Raw genomic sequence first — 24,254 nt, 5'->3', positions numbered from 1 at the left:
GTGAGATGTTCCACGCAAATCATACTTCTGGATTTATGACAAAATCTCTTGAGATTGTGGAAGTAGGCAAAGGGAAATGGCAATAGAGGCTATTTTTTTTCATCAATTATCTTTCTTTTCCTTCGAATTCAAGGGGTAGTTTAGTATATTCTTCTAGTTCTTGGGCCGGCATCACATTATTTTTTGCTGCTTTGTAAAAAACATGCTAAATAAAAGGTGTGGATTTTTAGGTTTCAGACTAATTGAAATTGTTAGAAACCTTTGAGTCTTTATGCAATTATCCCTACTTAAAAATAAACCAATTGTTACAAATTATGTACTACCATACTTCTTCCAACCTCAATATAGCCCTGAAAAATTGTTGCCCATCAAGAGCCCGTGGAAATTCACTATTCCCCCAAACTTCATTCAAAAGCCTGAAAAGTGAAGGGAAACCCTTCAACTTCTTGTATTTATTTATCAAACTAAATCAAAAGTAGGTGCACAGAGGAAAAGGACGAGTTTAATCATTTGAGAGGCATCTCCAACAGCATGCAAATTTACTAATCCTTCCGTCCCATTTTGATAGTCTTGTTCTCTTTTTTTATCGTCCCAAATTATTATCCACTTTCAATTAAAAAATATAATTAAATTTTAACTTCTCTAAAATGCCCTTATTTAGGTACTTTATTATCAGTGATATATCCTACCTTATTCATTAATTGATTTGTTTTATTGTCTTGAATGGTGCAACTTTCCATCAATATTATTGTTGTAATTAATGTAAAGATATATTGGCTAGTTATTTAATGTAAGGATATTTTAAAAAAATAATAGATCAAATTTACTTTTTCAATAAAATTAACTAAATTTTTTTAAACTACGAAAAAAAATCAAGACTATTAAAGTGGAATGAAAAGAACACTACATTGTAGAAGAGGATCTGCCACCAAAGATCAGCCACCATGCCTTCCTGTTTCTCGAGTTACATAATTCTGTCATCATTGCTTTATCAATTTCCATTGAAAAAAAGTTGCATCTTGGACACTTTGCTCTCCAATAAAGTTCACAGAAAGCAATAACCACAATGCATGGTTCCTCTGGAGGGCTGTGGTTGGTATGGGAGAGGCTCTTTTAGACTTCAACTTCAATATTCAAAGCAAAAAGGACCCTTATAGAATCTATTTTTTCAGGCAAGCCAGGCCCTCATAGTATCCAAGAACTTCCAAATAGTTCAATTTCAATTTGGCAATTCCCTTACGTGGAAGAGATAGTTTAAGTAAAAAATTCCGGATTTGAAGTCTCCCACTTATATATTAAAAAAAATAAAGAGTGTAAAAAAAAATTTCCTAACCAGAAGCCAGGAAGGCTAGAAAAGAGTATATTGAAAACATTTTACCCGTGTATGGACTCTCAAAATCTTTTTTACGAGAAAAACGCCCTTTTGGTTCAATTTCCGGCAGCACGTAAAAGCAGAGCAACCAGCTCCTAGAGTGCAGGCTCTGCATCCTGTCTTATAGATTTCTAATCTTATATTAAGTTTGGAGAATCCTGGATCCTTAAGCCATCTAGGGTTCTGCCGTAAACCAGTTCGAGAACTGATCAACAAAAACATAATCCAAGGATATGATGTCTAACGAAGCTACATATGCAAGGAACAGGGTTCTCCGGTACGAGATTTTAGGCCTTCAACAATCAGAATATGTTACCCAGAAACTGAGAGCTGGGGAAGATGAACCAAAAGATGATAGCAGAAAAGCTGATTAACCAATATTTCAAGTCCATGTTGTCATGAAATTAGATTTACAGAAAGAAAACTAACAAACAAATGCTTTAAGCTTTAGATGGTCAGACTATTTATACTCCTTTAGCATGTAAAAAAGATACACGAGTTGAAGACCAATTGTGTTGCAGAGCAGCCACTTCACAGAGCCAATGAGGGATCAAAGATTTAGTCATGGATGAAATCTTCAACAGGACGATGCATAGCTCACACAGATGGGAAATATTTATTTATACCGAAAGGAAGTCCATAGAATTCATCCGTTCTTTGGTCTGTTTTGTAGGATTTGAACTTGTCCCAAAAGTGCTTACCTCTGTCTTTCCGAGCATCCTTCTTCTGGAGTGTGTTATCCAGGAAATAAGCCACCAGCCCCGCCACAAAGGCTTCCGATGAGAAAGGGACATTTACTATGTCATTAAACTGCAGAGTAGGCAAGAAGCATAACTTCTTTCTTAGTAAGTCTCACATTTTGACTATAATTTTTCAAACATTTCACAAAAAAAAAAAGCACAAAAGGATTTCAAAAAAGATTTTAAAGACATTCAGTAGACAACGTAAACTATGTACCCATCTTCCTTTGACGTGGACTGGACCATATCCTTGGATAGCTGTGTACTCATTGAAGTACTGGGGAATAGACAGGCCTAAGAAGATTGAGAAGCCTAGTATGAACTTGGTTCGGAAGGTGTTCAGGTTGCAGAACTGAAGGAAACTCAAACCTCCCGCACCTGGAAATACATTGTGAACAAAAACCAATGACAAATTTATTTATCAATGAGAGTTTAACAATGTAATCCAGCTTTCCGGGTTAGTAAAGACATACCCACATAAGCAAAGAAAACGCAGTACAAAGCAGCAAAAATTGGTGCCGGAATTGAAGCAAAGACTGCTCCAAATTTTCCTGCAAAGTCATTCTAATTTAGTTACAAAAATGTATTCAAAAAGGGGCAAACTAGACTGCAAATTCAGATGTAAATATACCCACCTAAAATAGAAAAGAAAATCATGAATCCAGCAGAGATCTGAACCACTCTTCGACTTCCAACACGAGTCAATGCTAATAAGCCAGCATTCTCACTGAATAAGCCAAATAAGCCAGTTGCATCAACAAGGAATTTGCTCAGATCAAATATTGCTGCAGACAACTAATCAGAAATGAACACTGCTTACACAGAGACAGAAGATCCATTTCCAGTGCCAAACAATCCAGACAATAGGATGCCAATTCCCTGCAATTGAAGAAATCATGTTGGCAAAACAATGAATATTAAACCCGAAAAAGAACAATTTAGACATCCAGAAGGAAATCTAAATGAGAAGGAACATGACCATGATCAGCTGTCATACTTCTAAGAGTTTTTCTTAAAAATCAAAATAAGAGTAATCTCTCTCTTATCCCTTTTTCTTCTCCTTTTAGCTCACAAGACAATGACAGCAAGGCAGAGACACCAGGTAGTGACGTAAAATTTCAGCAAAAAATCATGTGTTGCCAGATTGCACATCCATAAGATGCTTCATGCTTTCTGATACCTCTTTTAAGTCTTAAAAATTTCAGAGGCACTATACAGCTTTTGTCATATAGTTTCAGATGGTAACACACAATCACAATGTAGACCATTTCAGGATGCTTACAATACAGATCTCAGAAAACTGGAGAAGATGTCATACAATGAACTTTCCTTCAGCCTAATTAAGTAGCACTCAAGTAAATCTCATTACCTACAGCAGAAGTTTGTTTTGTCCAACAAAATTATACAGATTTTCTTATCTGCCTACTGCAGTTGTGATCTGAACTACTGCTGGCACTAAGCTACAAGAAAGTTGATGAACATGGAATTTCAACATGGGGCTGTGTGTGAAGATCCTAAACTTCCAAGTCAAACTTTACATATTCTAGGCTTCACTCTTTCTTTCTTCCGTTCATATTTATTATCTTTTGCTTTCCTTTTTTTTTTTCTCTTCAATGGGTAACTTGGTTGAGCTACGAGCAGTTGCACAATTGCAGTTCTTACCAAGCAGGCTACCCAACACAGAGCTTGGAAAGGCACTTATAAATTTGATCATATTAGAGCTCACCTGGATATCATGATTGATAAAAGTTTACGGAAAAACAACCATTTGTATTATCTGGTTTACATTGCAAATAAGAGGAAAATCAAGTAGCTACTTTACCTGCCAACCTACACCCCTGCTGAGAATGGATGGTGGCATATACGTTGCACTCGCATACCTAGATACTGCAATAAATGCACCAGTAGACTGCAGAATCATCAGGCAAAAAAAAGGTAAATATAAGAGCTTCAATTCAGGGGCGCTGTGCAAATTTAGCTCCAGAGATAGGGTCATGGACACATCATTACACTTCATTCTAATGTGAGAATTTTGCCATTTTTTGGGGTAATACTTTTTTTTTAAAAAAAAAACTTGTACAACTAACCATGCTGAGGAAGTTACAGAAGCTAATTTTAATTATATATCCAGATTAAAGGGCAAACATCCAGTTTCCCCGTTAAATGAATTTACTTAACTATGTATGGTGAAGAGCAATAATAGGAAGGGGGAAGACTTTAAAAATAGAACTAGATATCATCATGGGGAGATGTAATCAGCAGCAAGAAACACTGAAAAAAAATATATGAGAGACTAAATAATAGCACAATGAATTCCCGCAATAGCAATAAAATGAGGGATTGCCAAGGTAGAAAATTTACAATTATAAGCTCAAATAGTGTTTACCTTTCAGCAAATGAAAAGGAAAATCCAAAACCACTAAAAAACCAAAACTTAATGAGAAACACAAGTTCATTCAGTAGATTTTTCACTCTTACAATGGCTATAGGAACTTTTGCAACTAAACACTAGATTCATATACACTAAGCACGAGCAGAATGATCACATTCTCAGACAGACCCCTGTACACAACCTGCTTAACCACTTTCAGATTAAGCAAAACCCGCGGGCGGAAGGCAACACTAACAACAAGGTACTCCAATTCCAACTTACTCGATAAGGTAACATTAAACATTAAAAAAATCAACATCAAATATTGACAGAGAAAAATGCAGTCAAAGCTCACTAATCATGGAATTCAGAGTTTAGTTATTGAAACATACCTCTACGAGAGCCACAAATGAAGCCATCATCATTGCAAAGGCTTCCCCAGCATCAAATGAAGGCGCTCCCCATTGGAAAGGGTAAGGAACTCTTATCCTGCAGGGATATGAATATAACACTTGAGATTGCATGTCCTCAGGCAACACAAAGCAAAATCCTAAAATTCACCAAGTAGTTTAGCTAATATACCCCAAATAACTTGAGATAAACATGAAAGGGCTTTATCTAATTGCCTTTAGTCATTTCTTAGCATTTCTTAGAACTGCTGCAAAGAATTTTTTTGGCCTCAATTCATGTCCACCTGAAGTTCAGTAAGCTGATAATGATAATTTAAGATAAAAATGGAATCTCTCATTATGAATGATCAAGGTACCAGAAACCACAAAAACCTGAAAAATGATTTCATCTATTTAGCCTTTTTTCTTTTGGCTTTCCTACATTGATGTATAAGAGTTCATGAAACATATGTTACTGCTAAATTCAAAGCGACATTTGCTTCCATCAGCAAAATTCATAAGGTGAAGATAAGATCATGGCAAGATTAATCTCTAAACAGTCAAGCTATAATGCACAAAAGATGTGATGGTAGTCAAGTTTTTACATTGACCTAGTTTAGGCAAAGCATAGCTCAAGTTGCCATACGGTTCAAACATCCATGCAAAAGTCCCAAAAGCAAATCATCAGTACTTCGATCATGTTTATATGTAAGCACCTCCAATTCATAAGTCAGTAGAACAGTAAACCACTTTTTTCGATAGAACGATCAAATACTTTCATTCATGATTGAACTCATCCAACAGAAGTGCTGATATACAATCAGGCATAGCTGACCAAAGCTTTGGGGTATCAGAGGACCTGGCTTGCTGGGCCAAAGCATGAGCTACTCTATTAGCAGGTTTCCTAACCCAAACAATATCACTAATCCTAACTAGAGACTTATAATGCTTGTAGTCATCTAATAAAACTTCCAAGTCAGATAGGACGACTTCTTCAGCACTATTAAACTTACCATGGAGCAGCATCAATGAGTCCAGCACGATCAGTCCGGCAGCTTGTCTGGGTTTTTGGTGCCTTACCATTGTAGGCCCCACCCACTGTTAGTAGGTGAGCATATATCCATACAATTGCCACCGTGAATACAACAGCAAAGCGATCAAATATTTTCTTCGCTGGTTTAATCAGATCGCCCAAATACTACAATAACCAGCAAAGGCAATCATAAATTAGATAGGTATAGCTACAGAATAGATGCAACAATGTGCAACAATCAGTATCTATTACCTGGGAGAAGAGAACTAAAAGGATCAGCATTGGCAGCCCAATTTCAACACATTTAGCGACCTGAAAGCAAGGCACAGACTTAGATCCAGTGGAAACGAAGAATGGAAATGGATACAAGAAACCACATGGAAACATATTCAGAATGATAGATTTACAGACTGATTTAGTCGTATACTTATGAAGTACAAGAAAAAGGAATCCGCCCATCTTTATGGCAGTACAGATTTTCACATACCCCAGGGAAACCAAACTCATACAACCCAAAACCAACAAGAGCGACCAAAGGAACAACTGAAAGTGGACTCAGAAACCTGATGAAACACAGAGAAAACAGAAGTGTTAAACAACAACCCTAACACCCAAATACATACAGGATTCATCAAAACATCCTATACCAGACATATTAATGTATCACTAACTACAATTCCATGACTTGGCATAAAACAGCTGAAAGCAATAACTTAGTCAGGAAGTCCGAAACTCGGCTGTTAATCATACCAATGAGCATCGAGCATATAAACCAGGTTGGTTTTAAAACAAATGGAGAAGTCAAACATTAGATTTACAAGCCCATGAGGTCTTCTGCAAATAAATACTATCTTTTCAAGCCAGTAATGAAATAAGTATTCAGTCCAACTCAGCATTGCAAACATACGATGCACCATATAGGATATGTATTACCAACCTGACAACATTGCGCCAGAGACCACTGAAGCCTAAAACTATCTGAAGTGTTGAAGCTACAATAAGTGCACCCTGAGTGGCCCGCATTACCTTTTTGAATCTCTGGATGTGGGCAATCAAAACAAGCATTAGATAAGATATCAAAGGAGATCATTGCAGCATCCAAATCTTTTATAAGGTGAAAGGAAATTGATTATGACATATACATGCAAATAAATTACTGAATTGGTATGGAAACATGATACATAAGAACAAGGTTATGTGATTGATCATCACTTGCAATGCGAATTATGTCAACAGAGGAATCATGTTAGCACAGGTCTTTGTTTTGATCTACTCTCCTTTTAAAAAAAAAAAAATTTGTTATTAATTATTTGCCCCAGTGAATCAAATTTAGGATTTTTAAAAAGAAAAAAAAAAAAAGAAAAAGGAAAATGTAGACGTGCAAAACTCACTAGATTTGATTGGACCATATTTGTGCTTTCACTAGACCACAAAATCCTACCATGCCACCGGAAAAGACAAAAGTGCAATATGATAAGCATTAAATCACCAACCGATACAGGATCTGGATCACTCCATCGACCAGAAAGGATAATGGAAATTGTTGGTGCAACAAAAGTATATGATCCTCCAATGACAGCAGGTAATCTTGTACCAAATGTAGTTTGCAATAGTGTGTTCAAGCCAGCAACAAAGAGTACAGTCTGAATAACCTTTGCTTTCTCCTCCTGAGGCAAGACAATTATATCATTCAAACCTAGAGCGCACCTTTAGATTACACAAACTGTAGGGAAAAATATAAATTCTTCACACTGAAGTCTCACGTTTCCTCCTCCCATTTGCGGAACCAGAGCAGTGGGAATAATAACTGTTGTTCCAAGCATCACTAAATAATGTTGAAACCCAAGAAGTATAGCTTCAGCTGCACCACAATATATCAAATGTCAAAGGAAATTCTCCATCCAAAAACAAACAAACACATACATGATTGCTGAATTTGTGAAATATTCATTACTAGCCACAAACTTAAGAAGCCAATAGAGGGCACTCCGAAGCCAATATTTGGAAACTACAACAGTGACTCGTTAAATGGTCTATGCAGATTCTAACTTAAATGGTCTTTCAAAAAAAAAGGAAGAAGAACAAGAAGAAGTAATTTCAAACATAAAAACGACCCAGATAATTTGCAATTATCACCATCGTTAAGTGCCCATGAATATAGTGTCTTTCAAGTTTCAATTACAATTTTTACTTCATAAAAGAACTGACTTTCAAAAAAATAAGTCAGAAAAATACAGAACAGTAGTACAACTTGAGTTAAGAGAATAAAAGAAAGTGGGTGGGTTCAGAAGAATCAGCAAGCATATCTACCTTGAATAAACAGGTACCAGCGCGCACCCAAAGTACAACAGTAATATCGCAACAAGAATATTACAAATAGGCTTAAAGAATCTACCAAATTTTTCTACCTAACCCAATCAACAAAGTCTACGATCAAAACTAGAGAGAATATACCAGCAGCAGATTGCAAGAAAAAGCTGTTTGATATAAGACTAAACACTCACGCCAAGGAGGAGGACTGGTAATGCAGAAATAAACATTGGGAAGCTGCTCCTTGGGTGGATGTGGTGGTGGCACATCTGCCTTCGGTGCTGGAGCTGGAGCTCCTGCCATTACTTTCTCACTTCAGTACTGAAAAAACTCCAAATCTGCAAAAAATCCCAGATCAGAAATCAGTTTAAAAAAAACCAAGAAAAGATGAAGAAAAAAGAAGTAAGAAAGACTCAAATTTTGAGAGTACCCAGAAGGCAAAAAGACTGAAGAAAGCTTGAAGATTGATGAAGAAGAGAAGAGACTGAAGATTTCGGACAGTACCCTAAAAAAGCTCAATAACTGAGACAAGTGACAAGATTGGTACAAAAAGCAACAACTCACATGTGGTACCACCCCACTCCTCCCCTTACTTTAATACCAAACTGTAAAAGAAAAATAAAAATGGGGAAAAAGAGCAAAGGCAAAAACCCCAAAAAGACGGCCAAGAAAATGAAATGGTAACAGCAGGACAGAGCGAGAAATGAGTGTGTGAAGCAGAGAGAAAGACTAACAAACTATAGCAATAATTGCAAGAAAAGAAATACTCTACTCTACTACCCCAAAACAATTAATTCAAGAACATGGATAAAAGCCCAGAAACTACCTGAGGCTGGTTTCAGTAGTGGTAACACTAGTAGGCTAAGCAGCAAGCTTAATCAAAGGAGGAGGTGCTTTAAAGTCAATATATCAATGACAGACCCCACAGAAAGAAAAGAGAGAGAGAGAGAGAGAGAGAGAGAGAGAGAAAAGCTCGTCAGAGCAAAAGGGTAAGAGAGAGAGAGAGAGAGAGGGAGAGAGAGAGAGAGCAGGAGAAAAAGCGGATGAGAAAGAAAACTTTATGCCGCTACTTTGTACAGTATAGAAAATGGATCTGCCTTGCTTTGCAAAAGGCAAGAAAAAGGAGTCGAGAGAAAGAAGAGTATGGAGATGTGTGAGCAAAATTTGAAGATAAAATCATAAAAGATAGAGAATTTGGGACAAGTTTTGTTTTGTCCTCCCTCTTTAGCTCTGCCCCACACGTCCTGCCCAAAGAAAATAATAATCTATGGCTCCATTTTGATTTGAAAAGCAATTTTTCCAAAAAAAAAAAAAAAAAATTGGTTATGCACATAATAAGTATGTAAGCAAGCGTTATTTTATCTTCAAAATTTAAATTTATAACGGTAAAATATAGGTAAAAGAATTTGTAGTGAGCCACCTCTCTATTTTCATATTTTTTATGCAGGGCACAAAATAGAAAAAAATTATATACTCTTAACCTACTTTTTTTCCCATAAAAGTTCTTTTAAAATAGGATTATATGAACACATTTTCTGTTACCCTCTTTATTTGAAATATGCACTTTTGAAATGTGTTTATAGCTTTATTTTTCTGATAACATTCATTAGAAATGCAGTCCAAACAAAGTACGGAAATTTTACCTCTTAACGAATTTTTTAAAAGAGTCATCACCTCTTAGCTAATACATACGCAGCACTATCAAGTGTATTTGGTTAAAAATTATTTACTTGTATTATAAACAGAATTTTCAATACATTGTTTTATCCTCTCAATCACTTTTTTTTTTTTTACATATATCATATCACAAAAAGTGTTCCAGTAATTATTTCAAATAATTACCTGTCCAATCTGGTCTGGTATAGGCAAAATTTTTGAAACAAAATTACTTGAGGAATCTCCTCAGCTCTTTAATCAACATTTTTCAATGTCTTATTTGATGTTAAGAATATTTGTTTGTTTCCCCATCTGCAATCACTATCCAACCAATGTGCAGCTTCTGACACGTATATGTGCTAATTGATTAGAACAAATTAACTGCTACAGCCAGGGGCATATTTTATGTACTCTATTTTACTTGCTGAGCTGGTACGAGATATACGACGCCGTAGTGGTCATAAAAGTTGGAATTGGGCACCGAAACGACAGTTCCTGGATGTAGACTTCACTGCTGAAGCCTGAAAGGCTCCCTTGAATAGGGATTAGTGCGATGCACCTAGATTTCATTAAAAAAAAAGTTTTTTTTTTAATGAATACACAACATTTATTTTAGTTTCTAGTGAAGTGTTGAGTGTTTTGGATATATGATAGTAATAATTTCATTTCTTTTTTGATATATTTGGTGATAAAGATTATAGAATGGTATAAAAGTTTAGGCCATGCTTGGATTGCTTGTTTTCGTCGGAAAATATTGTCGTTTTTCGTGATCACATTTCCCTATCACCTTTTTTCCTCACATATATCAAATCGCTACAGTAATTTTTTCATGAAAAATGACGGAAAATGCAATCCAAACACAATAGCATATGCTTTTGTCTCGTAAGAATTCAATCACTACTCTTGCATGATAGCAAAATTGATAACTATTACCAAATTAATTATTGATATCATATCATTAATGTCTAATAATATGTTATCCAAGAATGTCAAAAATTTCAAATTTTGTACTTTACACTCTGTTTGGTTTGAAATATGCTTCTGAAACTTAAAAATTCATTTTCTAATTGTCTTTTCATCCTACATACTGGAATTATTTGAAATATTTTTTCCTTATATCACAAGCATATTTTTAATCACTTTTTTTTATATTCCCAATCATCTTCTCAAATATGTACTTTGTTAGAAATAATTTTCAAAAGTATTACTCCAAAGGAGCCAAGTAAGCTCAATTTGATATGAACTTCGTCAAATAAGCCTGGCTTTACCTGATTTGATTTTTTTTTAAAAAGGCACCAATCTATAACCCTTTTTTTATATAAAAGATACATGACTTAAGTATAAAAGCCTCGTATGGGTTGTTATTTTCTAAAATTTAAAAAAAATAATATAAAAATTTGACATATGTAAGATAAAAAAATAATTGAAAAATCTGTTCACGAAAAACGTAAATTTTTTTTTTTTGGAAAAAAAATAGCTTTCTAAACAAGGATCACTAAAAAGTGCTAAGATATTATCACTAGCCTTACTACTACTACTCTTATTGTTACAAATCCTATCATATTATCGTAAACAAAATTCTACCATATTATCATCGGAAGATGTGGTTGTTGATGCAATAATTATACCTGACAGGAAAAGGGTTGTTAATTGCTACATCCAATAAAAGGTGTGAGGCAAAATTCAGCCAAATGAATTATTAAAAGAAATAGGTAATGTTGACCCTTTGATTCTATCATTAATTCTCCCTCTTCAAAACAGAATCTCGGGATGTCCAAAAGAGTGGACTATTTGGGAACGCAAACAAAGGACACCGACACGGCAGTCACTTATCCCCTCATACTTTTTAAGATGCAGCCTTGCACCGCAGAAGCTTTCCCACCGCACCGCAATTCTCTAATCTTAGGCATTCTCTTGTACAACACTGGAGTTGTTGTGCTTTGTGCGTTTCTTTTTGAACATTTTTTGTTAGTATTTTTATTTCAATTAGCCTTATATATATATATATTAATAGTATATATATTATTACGATTAAATACATGACATGTATGTAAAATTTAAATTTAGATTATATATCATGTATCTAATGATGAAAGTGTATATACTGTCAATGTATAAAAAATTAATTATTTTTATTTCTCGTTTACGTTTACACTTCATGGAAGGTTCTTCGAAGTTTTTATTCTTGTTTCTCTTGGTGCATAGATACACTAGCTTTCACTAACGTGTTTTAAAATTGGATCAATTTGTCTTATATCATTAGTGAAAAAGACTTTTTTCACACTTGGAGGACTAGATGTATGGTACATAATAATCTTTTTTTCAAATTTAAAATGTTATGTTTACAAGTTCAAAAAATTCCCCAAACGCTTAATTCAAATAGGCTCTTGCCCCGTGGAAATTATGCTAAATTCAAGTCTTCTAATTACTCTGGTAGAAATGAGGGCTCCATCTATGAAACAAGGGCATTTCTGAAATTCAAATAGCAATTAGACGTTACTGCAACTTCTAAAATTTGAAAGAGCGGTTACAAGAAATACTAAGGTCCCGTTTGACAAGTGAGCTTTTTAGGTGTTTGTCTAAAATTTTACTGTAACTTACTGTAGAAGTTTTTTAAAAAATTTTTAAAGTGTGTTTTTTTTTTAATATTTTGAAGTGTATAGTTTAAAATTTTTGAAAAGTTTTTTGAGGTTACTGTAGATAAAGTTTTTAAAAAACTTGTAACAAACGAACTTGACAAAAAACTTGTCTGCCAAACAAGGCCTAAGGTTGAAGTTTCAAGAATTGGATTAACTGTTTTTTGGTGTGTTTTTGAAAAATTTTACTATAACAGAATTTTTAGAGTATAATTTGGGATATTTTTTTAATATTAAAAAAAATTAGACTACTTTTTAGATTACCTTTTAAAGTATTTTTTAAAAATTTTTATAGCTTTTGAAAAACTAGGGGATTTTTTTTATTCAAATCCCTCTTTTTCGTCCCTATTTCATAAATTCCACCTTCTCAAGCTGAAATTATTTTTGAAAAAAAAATCAAGGTATAATTTAATCTTTTCTTATCCTTTGTGCGGCCTGATTTAGTCACAGTTTCATTTCTCCACTCTTGTTTGGTAACTCTGGTTGCTTGTGTTTTGTCATTTTGGTGAGCAGCATCGGCTGCTTGACAGCTGCACAATGACAAATGCATGTTGGTCGGTGAAGAACCGAAGATTATGCATTTGCATCAATCCGTTCGGCATGCGACAATTAACTTTTTTGTATAGTCTTGGATATGACTCATATATAATTGAGAATTAGCTGGATTTTGGTCTCACTAGCCACGTAACTGAGACTGGACTGTAGCTGACTAATTATTACTAATGCATTAATTTGTAATCTATGATGATTAATATTGATATGTAATTACTAATGGATTAATTTTTAATATATGATAATTGATATTGATATGCTTTTGCACTACAAATATAATTGCATATCCTACAAAAACTGTAACGGGCTCTTGGTAATTTAATGTGAAGCTAAAAATATTTTTGAATTAATCTTTTCTACACCATTAATATAAATATTTATTTGCATGATTTTAGCCAAAAGTGCATTGGTCATGTATAAAACGAGAATTTAAGGCCTTGTTTGGATTGCCGGCTTCCGTCCAAAAATTGCATCGTCTTCCGTGAATACATTTCCCTATTACCTTTTTTCCTCACTTACATCAAATCGCTACAGTAATTTTTCCATGAAAAATCACGGAAAATGCAATCCAAACAAAATTGCGTCGTTTTCCATGATCACATTTCCCTATTACCTTTTTTTCTCACATACATCAAATTGCTACAGTAATTTTTCCATGAAAAATCACGGAAAATGCAATCCAAACAAAATTGCGTCGTTTTCCATGATCACATTTCCCTATTACCTTTTTTTCTCACATACATCAAATTGCTACAGTAATTTTTCCATGAAAAATCACGGAAAATGCAATCCAAACACAACCTAAACTTTCAATGAAAATTGTGTGATAGTTTGACACGCACCCATATTTTCTAACGTACGAAAGGTTTTTCATTGACATTGTACATATTAGTCAAAATATTACTATGAAAGTTAAATCATCACATGCTTGTGAAAATAGACTTTGGTTTTTCAAATTTTTGCACATAAACCACACTTGTAGATTTTTAAAAAAATAATCTTTCAATGAAACCACAATTTATTACCGGCTTTGAAAAAGGCAAAGTCCTTTACTAGACATCATTATATTTTTCTACCCTATCTTTCATTTCGTCGATCCAATTTATGTTCGATCTATTTTAGCGAGTATTCGATTTATCGGATAATACGCAGATCAGAAGGTTATGTAGATTGCATACGAATCACAACAATCCGATCTACATAGTATTTTTTTTTGTTAATTTTGTAATTTCTTGAACAAATTTTGAAATTTAACTTTTTTTTTTATCTCTTATTCATCATGTATTATGTTTATATTCTCTTAGAATTATAGCTTTCGTTTTTTTTAAAAAATGGTGTTAAGTTTTTAAACATATTCATTAAAAATACAAATGTTAATTGATTTAGACTAACAATTCCCCTATATCAGTACAAATACACAATAAATCAATCACATATTATTTGTAGGACTGAATTGCTGGGCACGTACCCTTTGTGATACCCTTATAAGCGTTTCAAGCTCCTTTAAAAAATAAGTTATTGCCATCTTTACGCCTTAAATACAACACATAAGCAGAGGTCATAAGATGATCTAACGCTTTTATAACGAGTAAATCATATATGCACTCATCATAATGTTAATTTGAATTTGAAATTCAAATTTTACATATGTGTCGTGCATCAAATAGTGACAATGTATATATTGTCAGTGTATGTAGGATTTACTCTTAGATTTATAATACATGCGCAAAAGTTGAATTTATATCAGTGTAAGAAAGATTAATCATTTTATATTATCGTCTTTATTGATTACACTTTATAGACTTTTAACCAAAGAAATGCGAAACAATAAAAGATCATAGCAATTTGGATATTCAATTGATTCAATCCGCTAAAAGTGGATGTTCCGTGATATCCGCTTGAGCGAATTCGAATACGGATCAACAAATTGGCTCATCAAATTTATGCAATTTGGCTGAGGAATAAAGTTCGCAGATGTGAACAACCCTATTATGGCAATGCAAAAAACTTGGGAGTGAACTTAATTCGTTGAACAATCATCTCACAAAAAGATGAAAGGGATCAGCACTCCCTTTCGGCGGTGTCAAATTCATCAGCACAGTACAATACTTTTAGCAGCCTAAAAAGGGTGTTTCTGATTATCATATCAATAAGCACATTAGAATAATTCTAGCACAAGAAAGCAGCTGCAGCGATTAAATTTTATTAGAAGACTTTTTGAAATTTCTTGTACTCTTCATATTTATTCATAATTTTCAGATCACTGTATTCGTTAGATTGAAAATACGTTATTTCTAGTATAATTTAATATGCAATTAATACAAATTTCCACCAATCTCGTTGATAAAATTTTCTTTTTATCAAAACAAAAAGCAACTGGAAATATGTTCGAAAAAAAGTACGGTGTCACGTGACCTTTTCTTACTGTGGGTGGTGGATTTGCTACATTGTTCCGAATGGTTGAGAAAAATTAAAACCTTGTGCAAATTCAAAATGAATCGAGGGTTTTGTACTGGATAATTTTCAGTGCTTAATTTAGGAAAAGAATTTAGAAAGTACAAATTGAATATGTTGGGACTTAGGAACCAAAAGTAGTAAAGTACTCTGTAAATTGTAGAATGAACATATTAATCTTCGCATCAACTGGGTATGGGGGACATTAAGACGTTTTATACCAAGTGGGCCAAGACCCAAGAGCCTTGGTGAATAGGATATAGGACAGATACCTCGGCATTTGTTGTGGATGGTCCATGACACCTACTGCTTATGGTAAATGTATTGTTTTGGTTTTTGGCTGTCAATAACGTACCAAGCTTGTACAGGTTGGTTGGTAGAAGCACTTTTGGAGGTTGACAAGACAAATTTTAGGGCAAACTGGGGAATGAATTCTTGCTAAACGAGGTTTTGATGGAATACAGGATGTTAAATGTTTTTCTTGCCCAGTTTTTGAGGTTGATTGAGGGCTCTTTTTTGAGCTTTGTCTTGATGAAGGTTGTTGGGCTTCAAAATTAGGGATGACAATTGAGATGAGGGTAAAAAATCAGGGCGGAGGATGGCGGAGTATACCCCCGCTCCATCCCTCTCCCTATGCCTGCTTTAATATATATATATATATATATATATATATATATATATATATATATATATATATATATTATGATTACATATATAACATATTTAATATTATTAATTATACTAATACATTTATACTAAATTACTAATTATACTTTTTACTAATTATACATTTATTTTATTTTACACTTTTTATTAATTATATATCTTTTACTAATTATACATTAGTACTAAATTATTAATTACATTTTTTTTACTAATTATATATATTTTAATTAATTATAAACTTTTTTTGGGCAAGGCAAGGGTGGGACAGGGGAAGGGTGGGTGGATGTTTAGGCAACAGGCCCTCGCCCCACCCCAGCACCATTGCCATTCCAATTCAAAATTGAGAATGACATGGGACCATAATTCACATTCAATTTCACGTATGCAAGCCATTTTGATTGAGGTTATGTACGTATACATGTATGTATATCTATAATGTCGACATAATATTTGCTAATCCATTTTTACACAACATATAAACGGAATTAAACTACCTCTAGACTAGAAAAGTGCATCTAAAGATCCTCAAGATTAACCACAAGCTGGGGAGTTTGATTTGGTCCCCTAACCTATAGCCTAACAAGATTATGATTATTAACTCATCAAAACGATTTTTATTGAGATGGGCTTAATAGTTGACTAATTTAGGAGGGCTATTGACTCTTTTAAGTGTAAATTTCGGGCTTCACCATGTTCATCTTCCGGACGATTAATCATCTCCAATTTCTAAATCGAATTCCTACAAGTCCTCTAACTTGTAAGTTAGAGAGTTTGATTTAATCCCTTAACCTACAATTTAGCAAGTAATTAAGCGTTCTGATGGTGGCCAACTCATATAAACGACTTTAGTAAGGTGGACTATAGTTGAATAACCTTGGAAGCCTATTGATTCCTTGAGGGTAAATTTCTGGCTTCATCATATTCATCTTCCAGACGTTAATCATATCCAATTTTCTAGTTCGAATTCCTACATGTCATCAACATTTTCGTTTCTCCCTTTCTGTTTATTCCATTTTCAATTTCAAGTCCATTACTCTTCACATGCTCTATTACTAGTGTTAATCTACGAACGGGGGGCAAGGATTCTTGTGATACCATTTTACATGTTCCTTTAACAGTGGAAATGAAGAAAAGTATGCATGGAAAGCTGAAACATAAACTTGAGAAAGCTGTCCAATCTCCAAATATTAACATGTTCAGACACACGCTTGATAACAAAAAAAAATCTAAATTAATTAAATAATACTAAATTTTTTAAACAAAGCATATTTCAAAAAATAAGTGATAAGTTATTTACTTAATACTTAATATAATATATACTCGAATATATTAAATTTAGTATTGAACAATTCAGTAATTTAACATATTTAGATTTCATATTTCAGATTTTAATTTTATCAAATGCACCTTTAGTTTCAAAGTTTTATAACATTATCAATCCAATTGAAAATATATTATTAAGAAACTAGTTTTGGGAGAGTAAAGAATATTTCATTCCAAAGTGCCCTTTTGTTGTGATCTCTTAACGGTCACGATAAACTAATTTAAAATCCATTGACATTTGAAAACTTGATTGATGTGTTTCTAATCATCAAGCCATCAATCTAGGCAAAAAAAAAATGAAAATTTTAATTAGTTTATAAAATTTCCTTAAATTCATTCAAAATATTTTACAGAAAAGGAAAGATTTCTTTTATTTGGTACCCTAAGAGCAATGCGAGGCATATAAAAAATGAAGGTAGGCCTAGTATTAAAGTTTTAAAGTTTCACGTAGGTCCTATTTACTAAAAAAAGTAAAAATAAAATAACATAGGGCCTTTTAGACTATTACTTAGAATGTGATCTTAGAGCACCAAATAGATAAATTCTAAAAAAGGTCTTTTGTTATTTGAAAAGGGATCTTAAATAAACTTTTAGTATTTGTTTGTACTTTAAATAGGCATGATACTTATGGTTTTGATTGTTATATTTTGTCCCATCATTACATATTCATGTTTTTTGCCTTTCTTTTGGTAAAAAAAAAAAAAAAAAAAAATTGGGTGGGTGCGGTTCCGATGACCACCACGAGTCAAGGCATACTTTTGAGATCATAGATCTCGCTTATAGAAATTCTTATAGATTACCCACCACACAACTCTTACATTGGTAGTGGGATTCGAATACATATCACCCACCAACGCAGCTCTCATATCGATAGTAAAATTCAAACACACAATCTTTTATGAGAAAGTTACCCGTTGTTGTCAATTAAACCAACTTGTGTTAGCGCGACCACGCTTTTTGTCTTTGCTTTTAAGTTTTGATTCATATACTTGCAATGTTGTAATATAGTAATGCAACAAAGGACAATGTTGGAAAGAAATTGTTTTCTCTTTCCTAAAATGAGTATTCTAATAACATATTTTGCATTGGGTTTAACATATTACAAAAGATTTAAAAATAGGAGAGGCGAATGACATTTTTAAAACTCTAGAAATGCTGACGATACTGTCAAAAACTCCAGGGGAGATTTCTTAAATTATCCCTGTTTCGATTTTCTAAATTGATTGAAGCAAGAGATCAATCATACGGGTTGGAAAGTTGCTAATCACTATTCTATGAATTGCATGGATAAGGAGCAGAATAGAACAGAGCACTGGCCAATAATATAATCTTCTTGATGGAGTGGATCTAGAGACAAGCTTGTCTTGAGTATATGATTTTCCGTATCCTAAGTAACTCGTCATGATTATAGCTGTGAATTTAACCTTGCGGCATCAATTTCTTGATACAAGATATTCATCGATCTCAGAACTTAGGATCATGAGGTTGATAAGAGGGTCATCGGTAAGAATGACCAAAGAAGGCAACAATAATATTTATCTCAATAGGTGGTTGATGACAGCAAATCAATGACCAATTGGGAAGAAATACACAGATAGATATGAAAAATATTTTAAACAGCCACAATTGATAACCAGCGTGGATGAAGAGGCGAGAATTCTTTTTTTTTTAATTTTTCCTTTTTGATTTCGAGGGTATAGTTAATTTTATTTTTTTTTCCATTTTCAAGGGCATAATCAAAACTTTTGAATTTGGAGAACAACCAAAGTACAATTTCCTTAAAGTAATAGTAGCTAAATAATAAACTTTTTCCAGGCTAAGTTATAGAAACTATAAACAATTTATGTGAAACATACTATCTATAAATTGATAATAAGTTAAAAACTATAAATTTATGAATTAAAAACTATAAACAAATTATTTTTTTTTTGTAAAATAGTAATATTATTCTGGTACATGTTCTATGGTCATGAAAGCAAGATGTCCAGTCAACTTTTCCATTTCTTTAAAACTGTAAACAAATTATAGTAAGTTTTCATGTAGAAAACCTTTGTGAGGATTTAATTTAAAAAAAAAAAAAAGATGTGGAAGTTGGAATACACAAAGGAATCAGTATTAAACGAAAATTTACCAAATTTGTTCTTGATTTTAAGAGATATGGGAAACTTTGATTGGATATGTTGGTTATGACTGGTATATCAAAATTAAAACTAAGCAACCATATCCATGAAAGAGATCCCAAATGATTATCAAAGTAATGCCTTTTCACTAGGTAAACTGTTTCCATCATATGCAAACTTGAACATTAATCAGACAAGAATACTTTTTGGCTTATGGCAAGCAACTTTGTCCCCATTTCACAGCAAAAAGCACAGCGGCAATTAGGTAACCTATGACAAATTAACCGGAAAATGGGCTATGAACTTTTCGTCAAATCTCAATATCGAAAGCTTTGATTATAAGGAACGTCATTGATTAAAGAATTCAACTAACAATAAAATGGCTATTTTGGTTGATTGGTCATTGACTAAGGATAACCAAATCACTCTTTTTTATGCCATCAATGAATATCACACAGGACCCACTCTCATTTTCTTACCCCTAAGTAATAATTTCTCAAAAAAGAAGAATAATGGATTGAAAAGATATGTATAATGATTTGTATCTATTTTCTTCAATGGTTTAAAATAAGTATAAAACATACATCATGAATAACTATGACACGGAAATCTATTTGAATTTTGCGTAAAACAGAGGGGGAAGAAAAAAATAGGAGGACTAACTTCACATCGCATTACCAAACTCATATCGCTTTTTCACTTCGCATACTAAATTTTAATTTTAGATACTTCGCACCCTAAATTTTTAATTTTGAATACTTTGTACCATAAACTTTCAATTTTATTCTATTTAAGTCCAATCAATGATGATGTTAGAAAAATTAACTATATAAAGTACCCTACAAATTAATGACGATGTATTAAATGTGATCAAAAGGAGCTAAGATATCACAATTAAAAGAAAATGATATACTGTCATTAATTTGCATTGTCCTTTGTATCGTTAATTTTGCTGGAACCATACAAATCAATAACAATGTATCGAAGTGGTTAAAAGAAATAGAAGGATCACAACTAGAACAAAACCATAGTATACATTGTTATTAATTTATATTGCCCTTTATCTTGTTAATTTTGCCAACTTTGTCATTTATTGGATTTAAATGAGATAAATTTGAAAAGTTTGGGGTACAAATTGTTTAAAATTGAGAATTTAGGATGTAAAGTATTCAAAATTAAAATTTAGGATGTAAAGTGAAAAAGTAGTATAAGTTTAGGAGTGCAAATTGAAGTTAGTTTAAAAAAGAATAAAAAGATAACAACAAACTAGTGACACTGTCATAAAATTCTAATATTATCATCCACTCTTTGAATTGCGTGTTGCATACACCTTAGCAGTAAATATTTAAACTTTTGCAAAAAAGATAACGCCATCCCATATATATACAATTACATACGTGTAAGCATGTGTGTGTCTTGCAGCTATTCAATTTTTTGATTTTTTTTCCAATCTGGGGGAGGTTTGAGCAAACTTTTTAGTACGAGGAGAGGACAAATTAGGGAAACAATAATAATGCGATGTTGATGAATGGAAGAATTAGTGCATGTAATAGACCAACCTAATAATTATGAGCTAATTGAAATTAGGAGTATCAACTTATGAGAAGATAAGAACAATGGACAGGACATGGACGTTGCTTTCATTCCTTCTCACGCATCAAGAAAAATTTTCGATTTCTTTCTTTCATCTTTGTGAGGTGGACCAAAGAAAAAGTGGGCAAGCATGTGAGATTGATCATAGGATGTCTACCTAGCAAATATCTCTAGAAAGTAATTTAAAGCCATATTTTAGTTTAAGTCCCTAACAATGGGCAGGACATGATTATTAATTTCTGTGTAATTTTTTTTGTGTCCCTCCAATATCTTTGGTTCTTTTAAATTCTGAACATATATCAACTAATTTTTCATATTCTTAAACACTTTGAAGGCATTAGAGCAAACAAAAAATGTAGTCAATAATCAAACACAATCTAATGATTCGAGTTTTTTCTTTTAATCAGTCGTTTTAAAAAATAATTTGATTTGCACCCACCATCGTATCCACACATTTTCAACCCTAATTTCGCTATTTTTGGGAATATTTTTGAAAAATTTTACTGTAGCAAAGTTTTTATAGTATATTTTAGAAAATGTTTTGAGATATTTAAGAGTAGCAGAGTTTTTAGAATATTTTTTAGAATATTTTTTGACCATTAAAAAAAATTTAGATTACTTTTAAGAGTATTTTTTATAGTATTTTTTAAAAATTTTAATAGCATTTGAAAAACTAGTTTTTGAAAAATTCTTGAATCCAAACAGAAATAAATTTTGTTTTCCTGCATGTTAATTAGGTCATTAGTGCATGACACACGGAACAAATTGTTAATCTTGAACAACTATATGTAACTCCCAATATAAACCCATGAAAAATTAACCAATCAGTTAAGCACAAGACTTGTTACCTTCGTTACTTTTGTATACAAGTTGAACGAGACTTATCGACTGAGCTCTACCAGTACTGCAAAGTTTACGGAATAGCAGCAGATTTATGTCATCAATCATCTCAGCAATTGCACCGAAGAGTAAAATCAACAATTCTGCACATTTCGGCCAGAGACACAAATTACTTTTTAGTAGCCAGATTTATTGCATTTTTGCATGTTTGTTCAACTATTTTTTTTTCCTATAAAATAGCAATATTTTGTCTGCCTTGGCTTCTCTTCTTTCAAACATTCTTTTATGCCTTTGGTGATCATTTATTCTGCCTGATGCCTAATTGCCTCTCATGTAACAATCCAAGTTCTTACTTCACTTTCCCTCGTTTGTGCTCCTCCTTCTGTCCTCTACTGTTTATGTCTGAATTAGAAAACTATTTATTGTACCCTTAATGCTCAGTCATGCATGAAAGATTCCTTTGTGTCCCTGCTCAAAGATTCCTCAACATCTTTGTGGGCACCTCACTTTTTGGATGGTACAGAAACAGTATGATTGTTGATGGAGCTGTGTGAACTGTTTATGCTATTGGAGGGTATTTTGAATTTCATTCTTAAAGTTAAAGGTTTAAAACACCCTCTGCATTGATATGGTCAGGGTCTGAAATGATTTCGGCCCGTGTGTTGGCCATTGCAGGGAAGCTCGTATTCTTTCTAGCTAAGAGCCAAAAAGTGCCTAAAGGTGATGTGCCATTGCAGGGACAGAACTAGGAAGTTTACGCCGAGGGGGCGAATTTTATAATTTATACATCTAAATCTAAGTATATAACATTAAAACAATTTTAAATTTTTGCCCCGGGGTTGGGGGGCAAAAACTTAAATTTTTAACAACATTTTCAAAAATTTTCAATTTTCTATGGGAGCCGTATCAGACTTTCTAAAACTCGGCGGTAGAGGTCCGCCCTTGACTAATGCATGCAACTTTGAAACTATTTCGGGAGCCTCCGACTTGGTCTAGCTACAGTTAAGGCATGATATTCTTTCTATTAAGTCGAAATCTCCACATTTGGGGTTTACATTATTTTATGTTATATGTTTATATTGGATAATACCTTTGGTTAACGAGTGGCTAATGAATATCCGTAAAGAAATTACATTTCAGAGCATTGTGGAACAAGTACAAGGAGGATCCTGGCTTGACTGCCTTTGATAAACTCTTTACCAGAATGCATTGGTTCAATGCTCGTCCTTCTGCTGCATGACACTAATGGGCAACTGTGGCTGAACGTACATGGAGTTGCACTATGAAGTAGCAGCTTACACGAGGGCAGTTTGCAGCGAATATGTAATGTTAACTTTAGGTTTCCTGGGAAATTTTGTTTACAATAGCTTGTTAAGATCTGATTACAGATTTTCTCTTTGATGTATAAAGACGACTGAAATTTACTTCAGCTCATTTGCTTGTTGGTTTAGAGGATACTTGAGCTCTGACCTACAGGTCTTGTATTAGATATGGCTGGCATATTCCTATGACTTATAAGATGGTGTACATTAAGATGTGGTACTACTTGAATTCCAATGAGAAAACCTTCCCATGTACATCCTTCATGTTCTAGTATTTTAATAAAACATTCGATTTTTATGTTAAATGCATAAGGAGAATAAATTGGTAAAGTTTTCTGAAATTTATAGTTGTTTGAATGGTTTTTGACTAAAGATTTATTATATGAAATTATGACTTTTCAATTACAATAAGGTTTTGTAACTTATTATTCAAATTTAGTCAAAAAAAAAAAAGCTTACAATTCAAATTTGAATGTGTTTTGAATGACCAATAATTTCAGCATTTACTTAGTGTCCTTATATTATATAAAATTGAGTTGTGGTCAAAGAAGAGTTTTGAATTTCAACCGCATGGATAGGGGCATTTTCGGAATGCGAAATGACGTGGAGTTTATTTTTAACTTTGGGTACAAGTGATGTTAGCATGTGTTTTGGTATGTTTATGGAAATCTCCTCATATTGGTACATTTAAAGCGTTTATTTATGAAGACATTTGGGTGTTTTTAGAATGTGGGATTATTTTATAATCATTTTTGCATCGGGTACAAGTCACACAAGCTTATGTATTAGTGCAATCACTTAAATGGTGCTACAAACACATTTTTTTAAATAAGTATATATATATTTTTATTTCAAAACCAAGCCGTTGCTGAGAAGG

General features: G+C 33.1%; 1 protein-coding gene across 2 annotated transcripts; it reads right to left on the bottom strand.

Annotated features, from left to right (window-relative positions):
* Positions 1–1,724: 1,724 nt before the first annotated feature.
* LOC113741720 (nucleobase-ascorbate transporter 6) lies at positions 1,725–9,290 on the bottom strand. 2 transcript variants are annotated; one of them, XM_027269319.2, is made up of 16 exons: positions 9,042–9,060; positions 8,646–8,720; positions 8,410–8,553; positions 7,669–7,766; positions 7,399–7,572; positions 6,843–6,943; positions 6,393–6,468; positions 6,158–6,217; positions 5,886–6,070; positions 4,876–4,972; positions 3,935–4,021; positions 2,933–2,991; positions 2,748–2,839; positions 2,586–2,663; positions 2,330–2,490; positions 1,725–2,182 (listed from the first exon to the last, which is right to left on the bottom strand). In XM_027269319.2, exons 3-16 carry the CDS (start codon positions 8,516–8,518, stop codon positions 1,970–1,972), a joined length of 1,590 nt encoding a protein of 529 aa, XP_027125120.2. In that variant the 5' UTR covers positions 8,519–8,553; positions 8,646–8,720; positions 9,042–9,060; the 3' UTR covers positions 1,725–1,969. The 2 variants fall into 2 exon arrangements, with proteins under 2 accessions (XP_027125120.2, XP_027125122.2); XM_027269321.2 differs by lacking the exon at positions 8,646–8,720 and having other exon boundaries at positions 9,042–9,290.
* Positions 9,291–24,254: the final 14,964 nt, after the last annotated feature.

Source organism: Coffea arabica, chromosome 4e, assembly GCF_036785885.1.
Source record: "Coffea arabica cultivar ET-39 chromosome 4e, Coffea Arabica ET-39 HiFi, whole genome shotgun sequence".
NCBI classification, from domain to species: Eukaryota; Viridiplantae; Streptophyta; class Magnoliopsida; order Gentianales; family Rubiaceae; genus Coffea; species Coffea arabica.
This window is presented reverse-complemented; position numbering and strand designations above follow the sequence as displayed.

What these genes read in the sequence shown, in the direction of transcription:
- LOC113741720 (XM_027269321.2), bottom strand. Translation starts at nt 8,518, where the DNA reads ATGGCAGGAGCTCCAGCTCCAGCACCGAAGGCAGATGTGCCACCACCA. An exon ending in TTTTAGTTCTCTTCTCCCAG is followed by an intron (nt 6,071 to 6,157) that starts GTAATAGATACT and finishes TGGTTATTGTAG; the next exon opens with TATTTGGGCGATCTGATTAA. An exon ending in CGTTTTCTTTGCTTATGTGG is followed by an intron (nt 2,491 to 2,585) that starts GTATGTCTTTAC and finishes ATGTATTTCCAG; the next exon opens with GTGCGGGAGGTTTGAGTTTC.